The following is a 23,134-nucleotide window of genomic DNA, read 5'->3' as shown; positions in this document are numbered from 1 at the left end:
TCAGCCTTCTCTTGTGGAGGCTGAACAGGTTCAGGTCCCGTAGCCTCTCCTCGTAGGGCCTGCCCTGTTGCCTCTGATCATGTAAGTGGCCCTCTTCTGGACCCTCTCCATGTTGTCCACATCCCTCAATTTAATCTGTGCTATTTAGACTAACCTGCAAAGGCTGAATCGATTCAGCCTCGGGCTTTTTGACTGTCTGTACCTAGCCTGAGGGCTGGATTCTGTTTTCAATCAAACTGATGGAAATGGAGAGTAAGTTCAGTCCATTTGCTTTGGGTTTATATCAATCCTGATGATAACTGAATTTGGCCATCAGTGGTGGAAATCCAGCAGAATTCACAGAGTTTTGTGAACACCCTATGCCAGGTTATGGCAGTATCTCAGCTAAATATTTTTTTACTTAATATCCTAAGCTTATCAGGCAAATCTAAAATACCACTGTCCCCTGCTCAGCTGGAGTGAGGGGACACAGAATACACCCCTCTCCTTCAAGCCCATCCTATTTCCAGCTAGCAGCTAAAAGATCCCCGTGTCTGTTTATAGGCCATATGGAAACACTTTGGCTGACTTTGTTAATCATTCGCTCTTCAGCTTGGAGTTAATTGTTTACTAAAACTATTAAACTGTGTGTATTGAAGAATGCCTTTGGGCTCTTAAAACAGTGGAAATATTTCATTAGAACAACAGAGCCTTGCCTATAGCTACTACAGCTACTCAAGCGTGTGCTATTCATTATCATGTAGCCACAGGCTATGCCACTTGTGCCTGATCGAATGATGCTGGGAGGGCTTGGAACATACTGCAGAGGTGTCATTGCAAGACTGGGTACAATCCAGACCGGCCACTCACAGACACTGTAGTACTCAATGGCCTGGCCACTTTTGTGCTCTCCATATTCTCACTGCCAGGCAACGTCAGCAAAATGCCGGTCAAAGACTCTTCCCTCATAACTCACGGGAATCGCCGCAGCTCCGCAGCGGTGATTTACCCTAGCTGAACATCAGGCCCAACATCAATTGGTGGTAGTGTTATCACGGATTCAGAAAAAATAAGAGCTACTTGAATCCCTGGAGAATGAGCAGAGCTAGTGAAGCAATGGAAAACCTTGCTCCCCTCTATCAGCAGAGAAGGGCCTCAGAACCCAAAACTTCAGAACCCAAAATGTCAAAAACGGGTTGGGATTCTGGGAACCGTGGAGACTCGAATCCTCCGTTTAAATGTGGAACAGATGCTGCACCAGCATCCCTACTGAAAGCTTCCCCCGACACAAGACCGCTCTCTCAATGCATCTTTGCCCAGAGGGACAACCAGAAAGAGGGATGACCTCTGCACGCAGATTATGCCTATCAGGGCAAGTCCACTGATGATTTGTTTGCTGTAAATTTCTGGCCATGAGGAATATACTGAGGCCATCAATTGCATTTATCCGACTGGTGACTAGTTAGCCAGATGGTCATTTTCAGCAAATGCAAGCCGGGCCTGGATGTGACCAGGTAACAGGCAGAAGGAAACAGTCACAGCCGATTGCCCATCCTCTGAACTAGCCATTGGCCCCAAGCACAATGAAGAAAAGCAGAGGAGGAAGGGGTATGAAAGCTCTGTTAGTTTGGATTTCCCTGTGAAATGAAAAGTAATCAGGATGGGTATAAAAAAGCAAGCATCTCACTGCTTATAGCTTGAGAGTCCATTAATGGCTATGTTGGTATTTAATAGTCCGCCATGACCACCATGATTTGGCCAGACACCAATCTCGGTTGCGACGCTAATGATGATGAGGGAGTTACCCTAGATTTAAAAGGGAATGAGTGACAGTAGGATCTGGCCCCCGGTCTTCCTGAAGTTTCCCCTCTGAGTTCAGCAGACTTGCTGACAAACCTAGTTAGGATCCTACAGACAAACAACCAACTTACTCAAAAGCTGGTTTTGACTGAATGCTAATGGAATCACTTGAGATAGGCTCTGCCAGTCAGTGTGGGTTACAGTTTTACTTGGGAATACAATAACTGTGAAAAACTATCTGGGGTGACATAATAGGAAAACATTACAATTCCTCTTATAAGACAAGTGAGGTTTTTATAATGCATTTAATATACATTTCTTGGTTTTAGTTGGTTCCTTGCCATACTTTTCTGCCTGTTCACGTTCCAGGGAGATTTTTTTTTTCCATTGTAATTTTTCAATTTGTTCTCGGTCTTGGCAAGGTGCCCAAACTAAATAATAAAGATTAGCACAGCCATAGACTATAGCCCTTCCTACACCAAACTCTGCTTTATGCTTACAGCTTTACTAAAGAAAGTTCTCAATGCTTTTTTTTTAAAATCCCTCTGTGTACATGAAAGGCTTGAGGCAGCCTCTGGTGGCATAAAGAGATGAATCAGATCCTGCAGGTGGCATGGTGATGGGTGCAGCATAAAACCGAAAACCTGAACCTCAGAGACGGCTCAGGTTGCTCTAACCAGAGTCCTACCACCTGTGCAGGACAGGCAGCCTTTACCTGTAGAGCGTAAATAGTCTTCAGGATCTACAATGCATCCCCAGATGCCCTGTGCACGCTTTCTCCAGTCCATTTGGGGCAGTCTTCCACCAATGACCAGGTTTGCAAGACCTATGCAACATAGCAATGCTTAATCAGCCCATCTTGATTCTTCAGGTAGTCTCTGGGTTATGCTGGTGGAAACCATGGATTAATTCTAGCCTGGAGATTAGACATCCAATGATTTTTGATCAATCCCACTAATCCACAGCGTTTTCCCATGTTTTATACACAAGACTGCACCATTCTATTGGTTTTCATTGATTTCTTGCAAAATTGCCAGTTTGCTAAGGTAAAAACTGATTCCCAGTGGAAACGCTATTAAATTCAAATTCTCAGCCAATATTTGATGCCTGCTTGGAGAAAAGGCTGGGAGAGTCAGACAACTGAGTTTCATACAGCTGGGAGATTCACACAACTGACTGATTGGCTTTGCTGAAGTAGAACTAAACGGCAGGTGGGACGGTGTCCATGGTGGTTTTTGGGGTCTCTCAGGCGGAGGGAGCAGGGAGAAAGGGAAGACTACAAGAAGGAAGAAGAGACCTCCATAGAGAGGCTGAGGAGAAAGGAGCCCTGACTCTTCCAAAGGAGCCGGTGCTGTTCACTCAAGAGCAGTCAGTGGGGCTGATCTTGATTCTTCAGCTTCTCTCCCGCTTCATTCACCCACCGCAGCATGGTTGGGAACCAACCCTTCTGACCCAGAGAAGCAAGAACCCCCAAGGTTTCCCAGGGCTTGAATCCGGTCCTGGCAAGCCGGCTGTTGCAGAGCATTATTTGCCCTCGAGGAACCACTTCTGCAGCTGAGCCCAATTTTTGGAGGTGGATTCTATGACAATGTAGGTGTGTGGGTGGGTGCAAATGCGTATCATAGAAGAGATGCAAAGTACCTATTGCCCGCATGAGCGCCCTGCGGGTTAACAATTTCCACTACCTAATGCAGCTCATCTGTACTTGTATCTAGGCTGATGTAAATATGTTGTGTAAACACCTTCCCAGCAGATAGAAAGCCTCATTTAACCAATGCGTCTCCCACATTCTGATCTCTGCAGCAGAAAAGTAGAAGTCTCAAGTTTTCTATCTTTCAATAGGCACCTCGTTCCAGTTTATCATAAAAGAAACCTGTGATCATCAACCAGCAGTCAATTTGCACATGAGAAGAGGAGAAAGTTGGATTCTGCTGAAACATGTCCATGGAAGGAAAACAATGAGTAATCAGGACAGCCAGCTGGCAAAGAAACAATGTATTGAGAAATATGGCAATTTTTAATTTAGCACAGGTATTTGCATCTGCAGATGTGCTGTGCCATGTTCTGGACAGCCTGGCTCTGTATTCCCATGTGGAAGCCAGCCTGAAGCCTGTTGCTTCCCTCCTGATGTTTTCATGGTTGCCCAGGTATGACAAATACTGTTGGTTGGTTTTCCCTGCCAGCCTGAGACCAAGTGTTGGAAGATGATTAGGTTTCCATCAGGGGCAGGGATGACTGAGAAAGGCAGATGCATAACCACAGAAAATTTCAGTCTACCTCACAAAACGAGCTCAGCCGATCAACTCATTTGCTCCAGAAGAAATTCCAGGATGCTGAAGCCAATGTTGTAGAAAGCTCTTGGCCTTATTCACCAAAGTGACTCATAGTTTTAGGAACCCAGATTTTTTGGGCATCTACCCTGCAAGGCTTTTGGGAGACCTGATATTTCGAAGTGCTGTGTACATGGTTTCAGCAAACCAGGCTTCAAAGGAGGATCAAGTTGAGTAATTGCAGTGGAGAACCAGAATAGGGTGGCACTGGGAACATAGGCTGAGCTTTAGAATAATCGACAGGTATGCTGTGCCTCAGGAGTTTTTCACCATAAAGCTCCTAAACAGGATGGAGATGGAGGAGAAATGTCCCTGGCTTTCGTTAGGAAGCTTTTCTATCCTGAGTCCATTTCTAGCATCTGATGAAACAGGTTGTCACCTCCAATAGCTCATGATTCTTTCAACCAGGTAGTCTGTAAGGTGCCATCCTGCCCTGCCTTCTACCTATCCTGGATTGACTGGTAGCAGCCTTTGAGCCATTAATATATCAGCATATCTAATGTTTCTCTCCCCTCAAAATTTGCTGTTTGGGGCTTTTTTGAGTAAGGAGGAGAAGAACTGCGCTTATCTGCATGTCCGCCCATCTCTCTTCTCTGATCTGATCTTTGATCAGTTCCTTCCCAGCATCTGGTAAAGTTAATGCTTATGACAACTTATGCATTGCTGATTCAGTTAATCTATAAGGTGTGAATCTACCCTGCCTTCTGCCTAATCATTTATAGCCTGGGCTACTGAGCTTTGACTCAAGCTCTTAGAGTGCTATCATCACTTCCTACGGATGATAATAAAAGCTGAAGGTGCTGAGCATACTGTAGGATCAGGCCTTAAATTCTCACTTCTTGAAACTTTTGCAGGATTGGGCCATGAACCAGATGACTGTGGGATTCAAAGCAGCATTTATGGCACAATTTTTCACAGCACTGCAGCACTTTAATAAATCAGGGGCTACTTCAGGCTGTCAGCTTCCTCAGGCAGCCTTGGGAGATACACCTCCCACCTCCCATAACTTCCTTGTAAATCAGCGATGGGAATCAGTGCCAGTGTTCAACCAACTTTCTAACATCAGAACAACCCATAACACAAGTGGTGAGAAAAGAGTCAAATGGAACAGCGAAGTACACACTTACCTTTCTTGGTTTCACTTTGTCATGGTAGTCGTACTGAAAGATCCCCTTGTAGCTAAGTCCCAACCACCAAGGAATTCCCTGCTTGTCCTAGGAGATAAAGTAGAGGGAATAATACTGTATGAAAGGGGAAGATCCTTATTGATTCCCTAGTCCATTATTCAGGGGCAGGGATCATCCCCGACCATGGATACTGCTAAATTATCTCTGAGAGGATCCTCATATCCTCAAATGGAGTGTGCCTGGCTTTTGTCATAAAGCTACTAAAAGTATCCCTATGGAAGCACAGCCCTTAGTTCCTATAGTAATGGTTCATCCTCTCCCTTTCCCCACCCCTTGAGCAAATTAGTCTCAACTTTATTCCCTCTGGCCTCAGAGATTGGAGACTGGTGAAAGAGAATAGCCCAGCTGACTTGAATTATGCTGGAGAACTTTGACATAAATCTACAAAACACCGTATTAATGTGAGGCGAAGGCTACCAAGTGATAAGGTCTGACAGGCCCAGACCCCAAAGACTTTGCAGTAAAGCCATTTTATGGAGTAATGGATGACATCTGATATGAGCCTCTTTGTGATGTAGGTAATTGGAATCCTCCGTGAAATTATATCCGGTTCGTTAATGTGCCAGAGAAGGGCAGGTTAAAAAATAGCACCAAAAACAATGCAAATCCAGCCAAAAGATGGACGAGGTCTAAACTGGCTGTTACTTCTGCACTCTGCATACAGGTTTGATCCAAAGCCCCAGGACCTGTGAGCTGCTCTGCTGAACGTGTCTGAGCTCTTACATCTTACGGGGACCGGATCTGCAGGGTCTGACCCAACACCCACTAGGGGTAATACTAGCTACATGCTTACTGATAACTTGAAGTGTGCCCTGGGACAACTTCTGGGAGCAAGTGCTTGCAGATTTGGGTGCCAGAGCCCAATCGATCAGTCCTTTCCTATTTCATGGAAGTCAGTGGAAGCTGTGTGACCTGTCCTATGAGAAAGGATGGGAAAACCACTCTCTCTCTCTCCAAACATAGCCCACAGAGTCCTAAAATAGGACTTCCAGCTTCTCTTTTCTTTATATAGAAGGAAAAGATCAGAAAAGCCATCCTTGTGATTTTTATCATCCTATATTATTCTTTTTACAGTGTCATAAGTGGGAAAGACATTTTGCAGAGAGACATGAAAAATGCCCCTGTACATACAAACCTACTAGTACAGATAGAGAAAGATAAAAGATATCAAAACACCACCAGCAATGAATAGGGGGAAATGCTTTGGGGAAAGCAACTCTAGTTTCCTTTCTGTGTTTATTGATTTCACTAGTTAAAAAAAACAAAACAACCCTCCATCCTTGGTCAAGCAGCAAAGAGGTAATGGATCAGCCCCAGGGAATAACCATCAGCCCCAGGGAAGGCCCCTAGTGATTAAGTGCAGGAAGCTGCCATCTATAAGGTGCCAATAACAGCAGGTCCTTGAGCCACTCCTAGCAAGCTGCTCATATGGCAACAAGAGGGGCAAAATCCAGGTATCCCAAAACTATCAGACCCTGCCACTGGCACTTCACTTTGGCACCACTAGTTCCTGTTGCTGCTTGCAGGCTGACTGCAGTGGCTCCGGCATTGTGGAGGGGATGCTGGAATTTTATCTTGAAGAACAGGATTTTCCTTTACTGAACTGTATTTACTAAACAGGCACTGCAGAGTTGAAACAAGTTTATCTTAACAAAGGAAGCAGAACAGGACTTTTAGTAAAGTGTATTGTACATGGAGCCTAGGGTTTTTGTTTTTGTTTTGTCACTATTGTCAGTTTAATTCGATAATTGGCTTTTTTCAGTGGCACGTACCTTCACTGCATAATAATGGACTCCATACGTCGGGAGGGACTCTACAATGCTCATGTAACTGCAAAATAAAACAAAAGAGACAGGCACATGTCTGAGAAGCAGAATAGAGTGCATACATTCTCCTGAAAAAGCCCACGCTTTAAAAAAAGTCACTAGACAGGAGACGGGAGACACAGCTATGCAGAATGTCCAGCCCTCTACAGAATACCACAGAGCAAATACGGACTCCCGGCATTTGCATTTCTCACTTACTTTACAATTGCTTGGCCCCTTGTCTGTCCATTCAGCTTCTTGTAGTGCTCGATGACTCTGTCCTCACTGGAAAGGGAGAAACAGAATTGTTTTATTTTTCATTGCAGCTTGCTAATCAGGGAAGATTGCAATAGCTCTGCAGACATTTTTGTTAAGTATGGCTACCAGCCCAGGGAACTGGTTGGGGGTGCTGGGCAGAGACTTTAAATAATTTCAGAAATACAAGAATGAACCAGAAAATAAAAATGGATTTCAAAGAAAGTTTCTTGGAAGATTTGAGTTTTACGATGGGGAATGAGGATCCGTTGCTTCAGATTTTCTCCTTTGTGCCTCAGTTTCCCGATAATAACTCTCCTGAATAAGTGCAGTGAGGCTACCTGCACAAAGTGCCTTGAGATACCTGGTTTTTATTTTGCCTTGGTTCTTGTAATCATCTTGCAGAACCAAAGGACCCTTTGGGTCACCCAAGCGGCTGAAGCGAACGGCCATCTGAAACAGTGAGTCTCGAGGAGCACGCCTCACTGCTTCAGCACAGAGGGACAAAACTCTCTGTTCATCTTTACTGAAGCATTCTGGAGACTTATTAACAATGCGCCATTTCCTAGTATTTACAGAGCTTCTGAGGCTAGCCGCAGCTACAGAGTAAGAATAAGAGTAAGAAAGAGAGAGAATGAGCCTTGCGACTCCAGCCTTGAACAGCCTCCTCCTCCCCGTCTTTGCTGATGCTCGTATGGATATTGAGATAGCAGAACCACTGCACACTGGGAATTCCAGCACGGGGGATCCAGCAGGGGTAATTATGGGCTGGGGTTTGTGTGCCACTTCCATGGGTCTCCTTTAATTTCAGCCAAACTTCTGCTGATTTGCACCTATGTACCTGAGGGCAGACTCCAAGCCTGCTTTTCTTCTCACACTAGATTTATACTGGTGTAACTCCAATGGGTCTGATCTACACCGATGCAAATTAGGAGGAATGCCCATGAAGTCAGCTAAATTACACTGGTATAATACTGATGTGACTGGAGTGTCAGGCCCTCAGATATGCACTCAAATGTCCTAGCCTTTGTGCCTTTACACTGAGGATGAGGTATCTTTGCTGTGCCTTTAGGAGGCACAACACAGAAAACTCCAGCACGGTGGGAAGGAAGGTGATGGTGACTTTACACCACTTTGGTACCCTCCAAACTTGAGCTACAGAGGACTCTAGAAGAGGTGAGACAGTGCTGGGGGCACCTCTCTATGGGCTGTAACACTGGATGCCTGTACATGTGCTTGGAGGTGCGTGGTGGGGAAGTTAGACAGGTTCCCGAGGAGCCGCTCTAAGTAAAACTCCTCACCGTCACATGTATTAAGCCCCAAGACATTTAAAAATGGCCATGAGGCACTTTATCTAAACCTCATTCAATGAGGCCCAGAACGAAAGCCAGTCAGAAGGGCGCACACACAGAGAGCACACAGCCTGCCTGGAACCATCACCCCATTCAATGAGGTCTAGATAAGGAGTCCTGTGGCCATTTAAAAATGTGACACCGTGGCAACGCTGGAGAGTTCTAATTAGAACGTGGAGCACGCTCGATTAATTGAGTCTGCTCTGGTGTGCTCTAATTAGAAAGCCAACGAGCATGTGCATAGGCAACCATTGCATAGAAGCTTTGCAGAGCTCCATCCTGAAGCCCCCTCAGCACACTCCTTCAACGGTGCAGAAATCGGCCAAACTAACTTCAAAAAGTTGCTAGGTCGGTCTTCTAAAGTTGTCGGAAGCGTCCCTAGATAACTGAATAGGTATGACATATCACGGACTGATACAGGACCCTTACTGCAGGCACTCTGTCACTGGGAACCCCCCAAAAAGTTGTTCTATCTAGGGACAAAAGCTCCAAGTTGGTGACGTTGGCCCCTGGTCATGGCAAAGCAGCCATCTGGCTGAGGGACTCTTTTGTCAGGAGGAAGAGAAGCCTGGCGGGTTTTTTCTGCTGCTGCAGAGAAGGCCAGAGCAAGCTGGGGTGGGGTACGAAGGCTGATGAGCTCATCTCAGATGCTTCGAGACCCCCGGGGCCTTGATTGGAAATCATCGCAGATCGTGTCACATAGCAACAGTTCTGCTTACATAACACTGCCTTCCAGCTTCTGTCTTCCCAGTCCCGTTTTTGTTAGGCTGCCACAGACCGTTGCAAAGGAGCTCACCTGTCCCTGCTGTTTAGAGCTCAGCTAAAGGCCGTTCACAATCTCGTCTGCGACACGCAATGAGGGGCTGTGCGGAGAGCGCCATGACATAGACGGGAGATTATGTATGCAGGTGGGGGAATCGGACATTTGAACCGAGGAGGTCCTCTGTTCATGCAAAAGCACCGTAATAATGCAAAGGAAAGGAGGAAAAGCCAGGCAGGGGCACGGTCAGTCTCAGGCAGAATGATTGTCAGAGTTCAGCAGGCAACTGCCAGCTGTTCTCTAGCATTCCTGCCATGTGTTTATGTGCAAGTAACTGCCTCCCTCATTCACTCCCTTGGGATCAACTTCCCCCACTAATCCTGCCAAAATAACAAAAGTTGTCAGTGAGCCAACGTGTGCTGCCGGGAGGTCTTCCAACAGGGTGCAACCTACTGTCCAGGGTGCCATTCCGCTCGGGGGCTACGTCCACGGGGAAACGAATATGACAGCTCTCCTGACAAATAGCACCAAATCATTTGCACATTCAGTAAATGAAACATAAGCAAATCCTATCGCCCAGAAGCTGGATCCCCAAGGGCAGGTGGCTTCCCCAAAGCCCGCAGAGGCTGTACGCATGCATCTATGGCCTTTGGCACATAACAGTCGCAAGCGAGATTAACTTGTGGAACAAGAACTGAATGACATGACTGCACAAATGCTGGAAGGTCTCTAGACAACACTGTTCCTAGCAATAAAGAAGAACAGAGAGGACGTACAGTCCTTTAACATGACTTCATAGCCTGTTATTATATGGGAGCCTGATTCACTTCTGTCTCTGGCATTGCAGAAGCCCGTGTGAGAGCAGAACCAGGCCCCAGAGGTTGTTCTTTGCTCTGGTTCTGGTTCTTTGTAGTTTTTTGATGAGATGAATCCCTGGCATTAGCTCTGTACAGTACAATACCAGCGGAGAACAGATCTCTCTCCCTGTTTCCTGCCCCGTAAGCATCTGCATGCTGTCTGTTTTTGTTACAAACTCTTAAAATGGATAAAATAATTACATTTTTCTGACACTGCTTCCTTTGGGCTGTGAAAGCTAGTCAAAAGTACTGCTCCCTCAAAGGAAAGCCAAGTCTTTAGAAAGCTGCCTTCTGGGGAGATGTGTTTCAGTGGATAAAGCACTGGGCTAGAGCTCAGGAGAAAGGTATTTTCACTTCTGGGTCTGCCACTGACCTGCTGTGGGACTTCCCTTCAGTGCCCTGTGCCTCAGTTTCCCCATCAGTAAGATGAGGAAACTGATATACATCCCTTCCCTTGAAAAATACATTTGAAATATGTATGAGAGCTAGCTCTGTAACCCTCCTTTCTGGAGGTCTCGCGCACTGCTGTTAAATCATCTACCCTGGATTATCAGTGACATTGTGAAAGCCCAGTGCCTTGCAGGCCTCCTTTCACACAACAAATTTGTTTCCTGCTCTCTCTTTCCTGCTGCCACATGCAAGAAATCGTCAGACACAGAGGTCAGGTTGCTGTCTCCCATGTCAGTCCATGCACGGGGGGTCACTGTGACACGTGCCAGTAAAAACAAGCACAATAATTCACTGGGCAGGATGAGAATTAGCAGAGCTTACAGACATTCTGGTTTATCATTTCAGCTGTTCCTCTTCAGGCTGCTATGGGGCTAACTCTTCCTGACAGCTGAGCGAGTGGCAGGGCATCGTCTGGGGCCACCTGCTGACCTGACCGTCACGGCACGGACTCCAGATTGCCTCCGCGTCAGCGATGTCAACTCATCTCGTCATACATGGTGGCTGTAGAGGGCACTCAATGGATCATTAGTGCCTTGAAATCATATGGAGCTGACATGCTACTGCCCACCTGTCAACTCATACACATCCATGTGAAAGCTGCTAAACCTGTATGTGAATGATAGTCTACAGGCAAGGATTGTTATAAAGCTCTTATAAATGTGAGGATTGAGAACAGGCTCTGGTAGTAGCAGCTGGTAGAGCTAGTAGGCAGACAAATCTCCAAGATTTCGAAAGGGCACGGAGCCAAACTGAGTTCCTGCGATAAGGACCAGATATTCAGATGGATTCATCCTGCGTTGTTCTGAGTGGCTGCCCATAGGTTTCTGGGCCTCACCGAGAGTTGAGCTCTTCTGACGTTGTGGCCCAACGTCTCTGCTCCTTCGTCTCTGCTGGCATGTCATACATTTCATACGCCGTCCTGAGACTTGTTAGCATGGAGCCAACAACATGGGCATTTACTTATGGGTTACTACAGGTAACACTATATGCTAAAGGGCAGTCCTTCCCTGTTGTAAACACAGCAGTGTTTATGAGAGCTCTGGGCCTCGTCGGGTGAGCACTGTAAGCTCCTAAATCATGCAAGAGAATAGACTTTCAAAGGCCTATTGTTGCCTGCAAGTGGACAGATCTTTGTGTCTGTATGCACAAGGCGCAATGCAGACATAAGATCTGGATCAGCGTGGAAGTGGTGTTCTGCACTGCATTTAAAGAAAACCTAACTTGAAGTTTGAGGCTTAAGTTTTAAGGGGGGATTCTCAAAGGGGCTGAGGAAGGGAGCTGGGAACACGTCTTCCATTGAAAGCCAGAGGATGTTTGAAAACTGACGCCCTCGGGTGCTCCTGAATATTCCACCTCGGCAATCCAATCTTCACTTTGCCCCTCGAATTTTCCTTGGGAATTTGTTGGGTGAGTGTGGGCAGAGGCATACATTAGCTCCCGGTTTAGAAGCTACTTATTTGTTAAAGATACAATAAAAACACTCAGAAAACCAAAGCCTGGTGCAGCAAAACTTTTTATGTTTCCTATTAATTCATTTTGCTTTTGATCTACATTTGTGTTTCAATCCTGCGGAACATGTACCAGAGGCATCCCGTCCAGACACAGAGCCTGGGCCAGTCCTCTCTCACCCTTACCCACCAGGCAGCAAATGGCGCATCAGCAAGCAGTCTGGGAAGTGTGTCTCATGCAGTGCACGGCATTCTGGGAACTGTAGTTCTCTAGAGCAGGAGTGGTGTTTCCCGCTCCAGGGCGGAAACTTTTCAGCCTATTCCTTTGCTGCTGAAGCCCATGTAGGGAAGGCAAAAGTTGCTGATTTCAGTTGCAAAAAAGGGGGCCAACTCTCCCTCTTAGCAGTAGTGAGCTCTGCTGCCACTATGAAATTACAATTCCCAAAATTGTGCCCCATGATACACGCTGCCCTTGCTGCTGCAATGTACAGCTGGGAAGTGCAAGCAGAGAGGGGAGTGGGAGAGCGAGGCACCCCTCCCTTGGGGCACGTCTCCCCCTTGCTCACCCCATGTTATGCTACTGGTACCTCCCTTTAGGGCCAGATTAGGACGTGGGCATGGCAGGCCTGTATTCAGGGCCCTGTTTCTGGAGTTGGAGGGTGGGACCAGAATCTCAGCTTTCATTTAAAGCCACCACCATCTCTCTAGCCATCACAGACTAACAGAAAGGCTTGCAAATGTGACATGTGAGTGAAGAGAGCCTGAAACAGCAGCTCCGAGCAGGGGATTTTCTCTGATTATTCTGAAGCCTGCCATATTACTCAAAGGAGGGGAGCCAGGGCCACAGGGATGGGGCACTGGAGGGAGTGCCCCTCCTTCCAGCCACTCTCCCATTCCCTTATCTGCTTGCACTTCCCAGTTGCACACTGCGGCAACATGGGCAATGTGTGCCATGGGGTGCAAGCCATTATGGGAATCCTAGTTTGGTAGCATGGAAGGATATGAGGCCACAAGGGTGGTGCCTAGAGTCCTAGATGGCCTTAATTCAGCTCTGGCTATGAAAAACTCTTCAGAACTCATCACGCTGGTCTAGACCCGTAGTCCACCTTCTGTTCGCTAGGCAGTGCTCACAGGAAGAAGAGCACGTACCTTTGTGATTATATCCCATGCCAGGGGAGGAGTGAAAAGACATCCAAAATGATTTGCATGCGAGAATTTCCATTCTTGCTGAGTACATATGCAAATACATCATTATATATGGATGAAGGATAAAAAGGATCAAATAAGACTGCACAGCTGATGAACATGCACACACCAAAATATCCTTGCGGCGCTGGAAAATCACGCCCCATCACTTTGTGCTAACAAGAAAGAACCAGAGCATGAACCGGAAGACAAACAGAAGACTAAAGTGTGAAATTGCCTTATGCTGCATAACCAGAGCAAGATGCAAAGAAGCAGAGGCAGCGTATAAGGATTGAGAAGACAATTAGATCCTTTAAACATCCTTCCATGGAGATCATTTAAAGTCTACTCAATGTTTCAGGGAAGTGGCTTCAGGCCGGAGTCATTATTCACCTCTTTCCAGTGGTAAAACTAAAAGTATTTGGGGGCGTAGGACAAACTTTTCTAAAAAATAATAAGGTCTGAATGTAATAAAAGTTGGGCAAGAGCTTGGAGTCACAAGGGCGCTGCAGGGCTAAGGTCACTTGGTTATGGGAAGCAATGAACTTTCTGACCTGGGGCCTGAACCTGCAGCTCTCAGTGGTCTGTCCTTACCCATGAATGACTTGCATGAACTTAATCAGGATCATTAGGGAGAAGTGCTTTTTGGGAACAGCTGTAAATAAAATAGTATTTGAAGCAGATTCTCTGGCCTGGGTTGCCTGGCTCCATTTAAGATCCAAACCAAGGGAGTATGTGTATAAGGAAACTGGTCATCACGCCACGGTTGTGCAGTCTCTGCTCTTACACTGATCATGGTAGGAACTTGTCAAGATCCACGGGAGCTCAGGGTCTGGCATGGCACAGTCTGGCCATGGGAAAAGGCAAAGTGTGTGTAAGTGGGGCTGGGCTGGGCTGGAAGGCGCTGGGCCTTATTTTGAAGAGGAGACCAAGAAGGCAGACGGCTCTCCCACTCTGCCTTGTAAAAGGCAGTGGCTGCTAGGTATTCTCCCCTATATTTTTATCACAAAGGCTTAGTTCATTGTGAGAGTATGGAGAGGGAGAGAAACACGGGGGGTCTGTACATGCCACCGCCTCCAATGCTGAGCAACAGCCCCGGTCTCTAAACCTCTCTTGATGAGCTGAAAAAGCCTGTAGAGATTAAGCATCCCCTGGTGCTGCACCAGTTACAGCTAACTCTGGAGATGAAGCCCGGCTCAGAAAAATGGAGAGATCTCCCACAGGGGAAGAGAGATCAGAAACCTCAAAATGGAAACCGTATTCCCTGCCATCATCAAATTACCAGGCTGAAGAAATTAAAGGAGCAGATAAGAAGACTGCACTCCCCTTCCTCCCTTCCCCCCTGCTGCTTGGAGCCTAATGCTTTAAAGACAGACATGAAAGGGTCACCAACAGAAAGGCAAATCAGTGCATCTCAGCATTAACCCAGGGCTTTCCCCCAAACTAATTCTCCTGTTTGCACAGATGAAAAGGAGGGGAGGAGCAGACAGAGGGGAAAGGATTCAGGGGGCAGGCTGACTTCAACTGAGATGCTGCATCTGCTGCGAGGCGCAAACAGATCATGTTTCCAAAGCAATAGAAAGAAGGATGAACAAACAATGCGACTCATAGCACCCGGAGACTGCTTGATCTAGTCCAAGCATTGCACAGATCCCTGCTCTGAACCTATGAATACCCACAGGCCAAGATAAGAGGAGAGCCAGGCCCTTGGGCTTTGGGGATCCCATGCAGAGATCAATTAGTTCATGCTCAGGAAGTAATCATTTACCCGTATGAGCAGCTCCAGAGCCTATTTCTTCCCCATCCTGCATGGTGCACGCCTGCTTATACTCCGGTAAAAACAGAGCACAGTGGGCGTAAGATGCTGCTGTTCCAACCTGATCAAATGCCATAACTGCTTTCCACCACTGCAAATGGCTTCAAGAAGGCTCAAGACAGCAGCAAACCAGGTGCATGGGCTTGAGTAGGATTTCTTTGGGTGAGTCAGGTGAACAGCTTGGGACTCTAACTTCCCAGTGGGTCAGGCACCCATTTAACAGAGGGGGAAACTGAGGTACAGAGGGGCAAACCCAACTTCACAAACATCACGCAGCAAGTCACTAGCCAAGTCAGGAGCTCCTGGACTGTGGTCCTGTTCTCACATTGTTAGACAGGTTTGGCTCACAGCGGAGGTGAGGATTAGAAGCGTCTATACAGAGAAATATCTTACCAGTAAGCCAAGGATGGATGCTCCTTCAGTGCTGGTGTTGGGAGAGCTGGAAGCTTCTTTAATTCGCTCCTTACAATTTCATTGCTGAAAAAGAGAGAGAGAGAGAGAGAGAGTTGAAAGAGGGGATCAAGCTACAGGAACACAGCCACAATATTTAATATGACCTGACCCAGCTGGCTGGCTGCTCTGGCTCTGCATCTGTTCCTCTTTAGCAAAGTGCACTGGGGTTTCCTTTCTTCCCCGTATTTATTTATCTTAAAGCCATGTAGTAACTTTTCCCTCCATTATCACAATCGGAGGGGAGCTCTCCAGATGGCTGCATTTATTCCTTTCAGTGCATTGTCTCAGGATGTAGAAACCGCAACGTTACCATTTCATGGAGCAGCTCCGTGGGTAGATTCATATGGACAGAAGAGCAAGGGAGGGAGGAAAAGAGGGCTATGACTGCACAAGGCACCTTTGTTTAAACAATCCTGGCCTGATGCAAAATGCAGCATATGTGCCCCCCAATCCTGACTGAGTGGGGCCAACTCGAGGTCTATGTCCTGAATGGATCCAGCCATCTGGGAGCAACAGAGAGTCATATACCTGGATCCCCCAGCCCTCTCACTCGATCCCATACTGCTTTACATAAACGTGCTGACCTCTGTTGGCTTTTTGCCCCCCGTTCTCCAACTGTTCTAAGACCTGACTGCTCCAATGGCTAGGATCCTTCTAATTTCTAGTCTAAATATTTGTGGCCAGATTATCCACACTGGCTCTTGTGGCAAAACCATTCATTAATTTAAATAGTTTTCCTTCCCTGGCGCTTACCCCCCTGGATGTATTCAAAGGCAGCAATTATCTTGCTGCTGGAGGTTTGGTCCTGTCCCCCTCCATCGACCAGTGACCTCCCATGGTGGCTATGTTATGCTGATCGGCAGAGGGGAGACTCATGGCAGTGGAATAGTTGTAGGCGCACCTATACACCTGCCTCCCTCCCCAAGCACAGAAGTACGTTTTAAAAGTTTTAGAAGTAACACTGCTTCTTCCAAGAGCTGGGAAGGAAAACAGAAAAAGAGGGAATTGCTTGATTGCTTGTTCTATTTGTATATACTTAGGCAAACATCCAGTTCCACCTTTCAATGGGGAGGTGACATGGGCTTGGCTAACTCTACCTGCAGAAGTGACATTTCAGGGCATTAACATGGATTTTAGATACTACTCTCCCCAGGCAGGGGCATCAGTCTGGGTTGCAAACAAGAGAAGGAGGAGGAGGAGGAGGAGGAAGGGAATCTCTCCCCTTGTAGCTCAGTAGTTAGAGTACCTGCCTGGAGAACAGACAGACCTAAGTTCAAGGCTCCCTTTACCCAGAGAGAATTTGAACCTGTATTTCCCACTTTCCAGCAAAAGGCTCTAACCACCAGGTCCTGGCCCCACCTGGTTCACTGGGCATCCAGCAGGGGAAGATACTTAAAGCCAGAGGGCCTCAAGCCCCATGGCTTTGCAAGCTGGGCACTGAGAGGGAGCTCTGTGCCTGAGTTTCTGGCTCGGGCTCCTTGCTTGGACAGGATGAATAGACAATGTTTGTTGCTTGCTGTATTTGCAACAAATAGGTTAGTCTCCTGCTCCCAGATACCCACCTAAGCACCATTTTTGACATTGTGAAAAGCTAGAAAAAGCCAGCACAATATAATTTCTCCAAGAAACAGCCAGCCTCCACCTGACATGTCACTGGTGCTTAGGTTGGTCCCAGAGAAAAAAGATTTGTTTCAGTTCTGCCATCAACAGCGGGCAGTCTGAGACATTTCCGTGACGTGCCTGGGAAAAAAGGAAGTTCCAAAATCAGACTTTGCAAGGCCAGAGAGATGCCAGATATGACAAGTGTGGTGTGACTCACTGTCCTTGAGGGACTGGGAAAATCCCAGAAGCAGCAGTGGTAGCCTGTGAAAGCACAAACAGACCCCACCTTGCTGCCAATGGCACGGTGACCATGGTGGCTGCACTCATGCCCATGCTGGATCCAGACCATGAGCAGCCCTGCAGTCTGGGTTTAGCCCAGGCCTCCAGGTGAGTCTGACATCTTGAATGAAAAGACTGAATAACAATATGAAGCTAGATTATGAACGGCCATACAGAGGTCAGCTAACCACCTTGAAGGCAGGCGGGGCAGATACTACTGACTGACTAGCCTGGGCATTAGAAAGTTCCTAATCTTGACTCTTTTATGAACTATAGCAAGTCAATTAACCTTTCCACCTCAACTTCCTCATCTATACATTGGTGGTATCACCCATCTCCCTCTGGGTGACATTGTGAGGGCATTTGATGTTTGCCAGTTGCTTTGCAGGTGGACCATGATAAATAGCCGTAATCTATTTTAAGCAAGGTTGCATGTGCCATTGGGTTGCAGCAGATGCAGAAGCTTTTTGGAGTAGCTACAGTCAGCTGCAACTGTAACTGCTGCCCAAAGCTCCAAATTCTTAGTGACCTAATAATTAATGACATTGAATAAAAGGGAGGCAATGAGAAAAGGGAGGTCCTTGTATAAGAAGGTGCTATTGTGCATGCAGTATTTTACAACTGCCCATGTTATGGTGTAATATGAAATGATGCAGGTTAGCTCTTGTAATCCTTTAATGAGTCCTAATTGCTCAAATGCCGTTTCATTACACAGAATGAACATTCAACATATAATTGTGGAAGATCACAATCTGCAGGAACATCCATATTATTTTCAAATGTTACTTAGGGGTAAATTAGTATGCTCCCTTCCCCCCTCCAGTTCCTTGGGGGTATTTTGCTGGGGGATACTCTTGTGATCTCCTCTAAAAGCATAAGGTTTCCTGACTCAAAAAGCCTAACAAAGGCTGACTGTTTGGGGAGTGGTTTAAAAGTGCTGTTTACATGGTGTTTCTTTCCCCAAACCTGGAGACAAAAGTTTTATGGAAGATTTCAGGTTTAGTACCATCGCTATAGTTTAAGGTCTAAAGCCCTGATCTTGCAACATTAAAACAAAAGCCATTTTGAGCTTTTTAACTGATTTTAATCAGCATTGGATCAGGCCCTTAATCTACCATGATTAAATTAAGGGAAACATCCCAGCAACACTACCAATATGCTCTGATCTTCCAAGAAAGCAGTTCAAAAGGAACCTGGTACTTTCCAGCATCTTACTTAGGGTTTGTCTTTATCAAGGCAGCGGTACATCGCTGCGAGGATGGGTCTGAGCATGTCCTGCCCCGAGTCTGCTGACACACTACAGAATTCAAAGTTTGCCTATGACGCTGCTCCAGGCCTGTCCCCAGTGCCTCCTCTCAAGCCCTTGGTGTCCTGCTGGTTTGAGAAGGGGTACAAGTGGGTTCATGGGGGAACTCGGGCCTCTGGAGTTAATCAGCAGACTCGAGAGAGAGCGAGACAAGTTTAGACCCATTTTCCAAAAGACCAGCTGCCAATACAGTATACACAAGTCCTTAGAGCAGGGGTGGGCAAAATGCGGCCCGTGGGCCAGATGCGGCCCGCCAGGCCATTCTATCTGGCCCGCGGGGCCCCTAAAATTTTAGAAAATTGATATTTATCTTCCCTGGGCTGCCTGTCATGTGGCCCTTAATGTCTCACCAAAATTCAGTAAGCAGCCCCCTGCCCGAAATAATTGCCCGCCCCTGCCTTAGAGGCTCTGGATGAGAAGTAGCCTATACAAGTGAAGGCTGGGACAATGCAAGCAGGCTGAAAAAATTAGGGACCTCATTCTGCACCGTGAAAGTTTTGCCTCTGACTCCAAGAACTGAAAGATCATAATAAAATAGAGCTGGAACGGACCTCAAGAGGATCAAGTCTTAAGTGTCCCACTCCCACTGAAGATGACCGGATCCCGGGGCACCTGATTCCTACAGGCTTCCGTGTAAGTTCCTGCCTAATTTAATCTAATTTAATTTTATTTTATTTCAGTCCAATCAACCAAATCCTTTGGGTTGCTCTCTGAAAGAAAGGGGAAAAGCAATTTCCTCTAATAAAAATGCTAGTGTCTTTTTATTTTTAAACTTTACTGAGTGATACATCACCAATTATTCTCCCAAAATTGAGGTGAGGGCATTAGAAAATCCTTGAAACCCAGCAAAGAGTAGCAGGGATAATTCCATATGAGGAACTATTCAGGGAAATTATACAGCAAAGCTTCTATTGACTTCAAGGGTCCTGGTAATGGCTGTGCGGCTCTGCTTGGAAAGCAGTGGTTTGGGGCAGGCCACTGACATCAAACACTGGGTTACGCTGTTTTAGTCTAGCTGTCCCAAACACCCCATGAGCCCCATGGGGTTTCTTATGTGCTTTATTCTGTTTCAGGTTTGCAGGTAGGATTCCTACTTGATGTGTATGGCTGTGTGTTACCACCCCATAAGCAAAGGTGAAGCACACAGCTAAGTAGGGCTTGAACTAAAGGCATTTTTAGGTGTGCTCCCAATATGGCACCTGGCGCTTTTAAGTAGAGAGATGCACAAATTAGAAGCACCAACACATCACATGCATCAGTGGCACAGTGCGTCCACGTGCTGAGAAGATGGCAGTGGTGCACTTTGAACTAAAGCACATAGAGCATGTTTTAGTTCAGAGAGCAAAGCCACCATTTTCTCAGAGCGGAGGTGCGCTGGGCCTCTGATACACGTGACACACAAGGTTGCCAGACTGCATCAACTTACATGCTCCAGCTGACTCGATTCATTGACTCTGCTCTGACATGCTGGATTTCCAGCGCATCGGAACAGGCTCCCTGCATGAGTATAAATGCCCAAAGACTCTGAGCAGAAGTGAGTTTGAGGGACAGAAATGCACTTCAACTTTGCCATGGACAGGGACAGGTAAGGGCTAGGTAGGCGAAGAGGATATCCTTACCATTGTAAGTTGACTGACTGTATCAGCAGCACCTTTTTGTAGCGGGTGCACTGCCACGCTCAGGAGGTGCATGTGCACCCGTGTGCACTCCTTACATGTCGCCAGTGCTCTAGTGCCTCCCAGCTTCTAGCCTGAGCTGCTGCAGGTATGTGCCTGCATTTTCTCAGTCCAGAGGGGATGTCTATATGGTTATAAACCGGTTTAGCCTAGCCAGGTTAGACTAACCTGCAAAGACTGAATTGATTTGGGCTCAGGCTTTTTGATTGTCTGTCCCTAGCCCTAAAAAGAAAGACTGGAAGGGACCTCAGGAGGTCATCTAGTCCAACCGCTTGCTCAAAGCAAGATCTTCCCTAACTAAATGTAAGAACATATGCTTGAAATGGCTCTGTTCCTTAGTTTGGAAGCAACAGGGAGCATGCAATGAAGGTGACTATTCATGCCAAGCACATGGCAAGTCATTTTCCCCATGAGTTGGGGTAGAAACATCCAGCATGGGAGATCTGTTGATTGATGCAGTTAGAAGGGCAGAAAGATGCCACCTGTATTTTCTAAGATCAGCACTGATTTTTATGACTTGATCCCACCCTGCAAGTTGGTTTGACAATCCCCAAATCACTTGCAGAACCAATGGCCCCTCGACACCTTGTTGAGATGGTGCAGTGATGCTTTGAGGTCACCTGCTTGTTACTGCGATGTGCTGATGCCGTGCGGCAGTAACGAATGCCCCAGGTGACGTGAGCCCACACGTACAATCGGCAGAGGCAGCAGTTCTGCAACAAGCACTCCAAGGGGAAAGCGCTCAGCATTAGAGCTAAGCAGGTGCTCAGGCACTGGGCTGCACTGGAGCTAGAGACCAACAGTCTCCCCGGGCTCTAAATCTGGCACTGTGTTTTTACACAATGCATCTGCTGACATTTTTTGCCTGTACTCCAAACATGTGCCTCTGAGGTTTCTTTTTGCTGCAGAAACAAACTTGAATCAAGCACAAGTTCAAAAGTGCAGCCTTAACAAAATGTATGCTCTCACACACAATTTATAATCATCACATCACAGCAGCAAAGACAGAAAGCAACTGCAAAGCTTCTCTGCTTCAGAGAACAGCAAATACTATAAGGAACAGGTTTTTAGCCATGATAAGCCTTGAACACTGGACAGTAGCAGCCGACTTCAACCCTGGCATAAAACAGTGCGACTCCTATCGTCTATATATGAAGTTAGTCTTGCTAGTGCCATGCTGTATTTGTCTCTAATATTTTGCCGGAGAAATCAAAACTGCTAGAGTTTGGCTGCCCCTTAGGAGAGGAAGCTGACTTCAATGCAGTGGGACTGCACTCAATAGGGAGACCCTCTTTAGTAAATGCCAAGTGCTCAGGAAAGGTGATGGACTGAAAAACATCTCACCATGGAACAGATAGAGCGAGAGCAGCAAGAACTGCAAACTTCTCCAGTCCTGTCCCTGCACCTTGCTACATGCCTCAGAGAGCATGTGGGTTAGTCTCTAAGACCATACCTTGGCAGGTATAAATAGGTCTACAAGCACAATGCAATGCCATACACAGATGCTAGCTCCGGTCCAGGACCAGTACAGCCCTGTCAACATGACATAGCCTAGGCTAATGAGCAGGGCAAAGCTAATTACCCCAAGCAGAGAGCCATGCTGAAAGAGCTATATTGCTTCCCGTTCTGGAGCTAGCTCAGGTTATCTTTACATGATGCTGTGCTGTATGGTGCTGTGTAGACACATGCTATATTCTGAAAGTGTCATTGAGGCTGCCAGTTATAATGGTGGGGAGGAGATCTGGGAGGATCATAATCCCCTGGACATTCAGAAATTGTCAAGCAGCGAAGACCATCATTAGCTGACTGCAATGGGTGCACCTTAGGGAAGTGTGGCCTGGTGGACAGAGCACTGGATCAGGAGTCCTACGTTCTACTCCCAGCCCTGGCCTCCTGGATGATTTTAGGCAAATCGCTTCACCTCTCAGTGCCTCGTGTTTCCTAGCTATAAAATAGGGATAAAGGGATTGCTCTCCCCTGGAACATATTTGAGATCGAGAGGTGACAAGTGCTATCTATATAAACTCTGAGTACTATTACTAATTGCTTCCTCCACTCTAACATGGGAAAAGCTATTTGTGGTACTTGTGCTGGCATTTTTTAGGATGTCAAAACCCACCTGCAAAGCTCATACCAAACTTTCCCATGTTAATTATAACTCTGGACCCCTGAACCATCTAGCCCTGTCTACCCTTGGATGATCTGTCTACTCTCCCCTTTCCTTAACTTTATTCAGGCCTCACCTGTCCATATATTTTATGTCCAAGTTGATCTATGGGACCTTGAAAGGCAGCAGTCCTAAAGAGCACATTACGGAAGGTGTGTATTATCTCGTGGTTTGACTGCATTGGTAAAGGTTGTTTTAACTGCTTTGCTGGGCTTAGCGTTGTGTTATAAACCAGCCTGCATGCACAAACAGCTGAATATTTTTCAGGGGCACTCAGCTAACCAGCCTGGCTGATAACGAAGCTACTCTGAATGGTTAAGAAACAAAGCAAGATTGGGCTTGTGTCTCTTTGCCCCAAACATGTCAGGATTTTGCAAGTCAGTTTGGGCACGGAAAAATAATAGGAAAGAACCAGAGCTTCCTTTTA

The 23,134-nt window shown here is 46.7% G+C and overlaps 1 protein-coding gene across 4 annotated transcripts in view; it reads right to left on the bottom strand.

The window, feature by feature from the left end:
* Positions 1–23,134, bottom strand: part of FRMD4A (FERM domain containing 4A) — a 379,383-nt gene that overhangs the window by 71,078 nt on the left and 285,171 nt on the right. For all 4 annotated transcript variants that reach the window (XM_019509538.1, XM_019509536.1, XM_019509535.1 and 1 more), the window contains exons 8-11: positions 15,618–15,701; positions 7,321–7,386; positions 7,069–7,126; positions 5,237–5,323 (exon numbers count right to left, since the gene is read on the bottom strand). In XM_019509538.1, coding sequence (XP_019365083.1) covers positions 5,237–5,323; positions 7,069–7,126; positions 7,321–7,386; positions 15,618–15,701 — 295 coding nt within the window. The remainder of the gene's footprint in view (positions 1–5,236; positions 5,324–7,068; positions 7,127–7,320; positions 7,387–15,617; positions 15,702–23,134) is intronic.

The sequence above is a fragment of the Gavialis gangeticus genome, unplaced genomic scaffold (genome assembly GCF_001723915.1).
Source record: "Gavialis gangeticus isolate Ggan-Ray unplaced genomic scaffold, GavGan_comp1, whole genome shotgun sequence".
NCBI lineage: Eukaryota > Metazoa > Chordata > Crocodylia > Gavialidae > Gavialis > Gavialis gangeticus.
The sequence above is the reverse complement of the archived record's forward strand: the minus strand, read 5'-3'. Positions and strand labels throughout refer to the sequence as shown.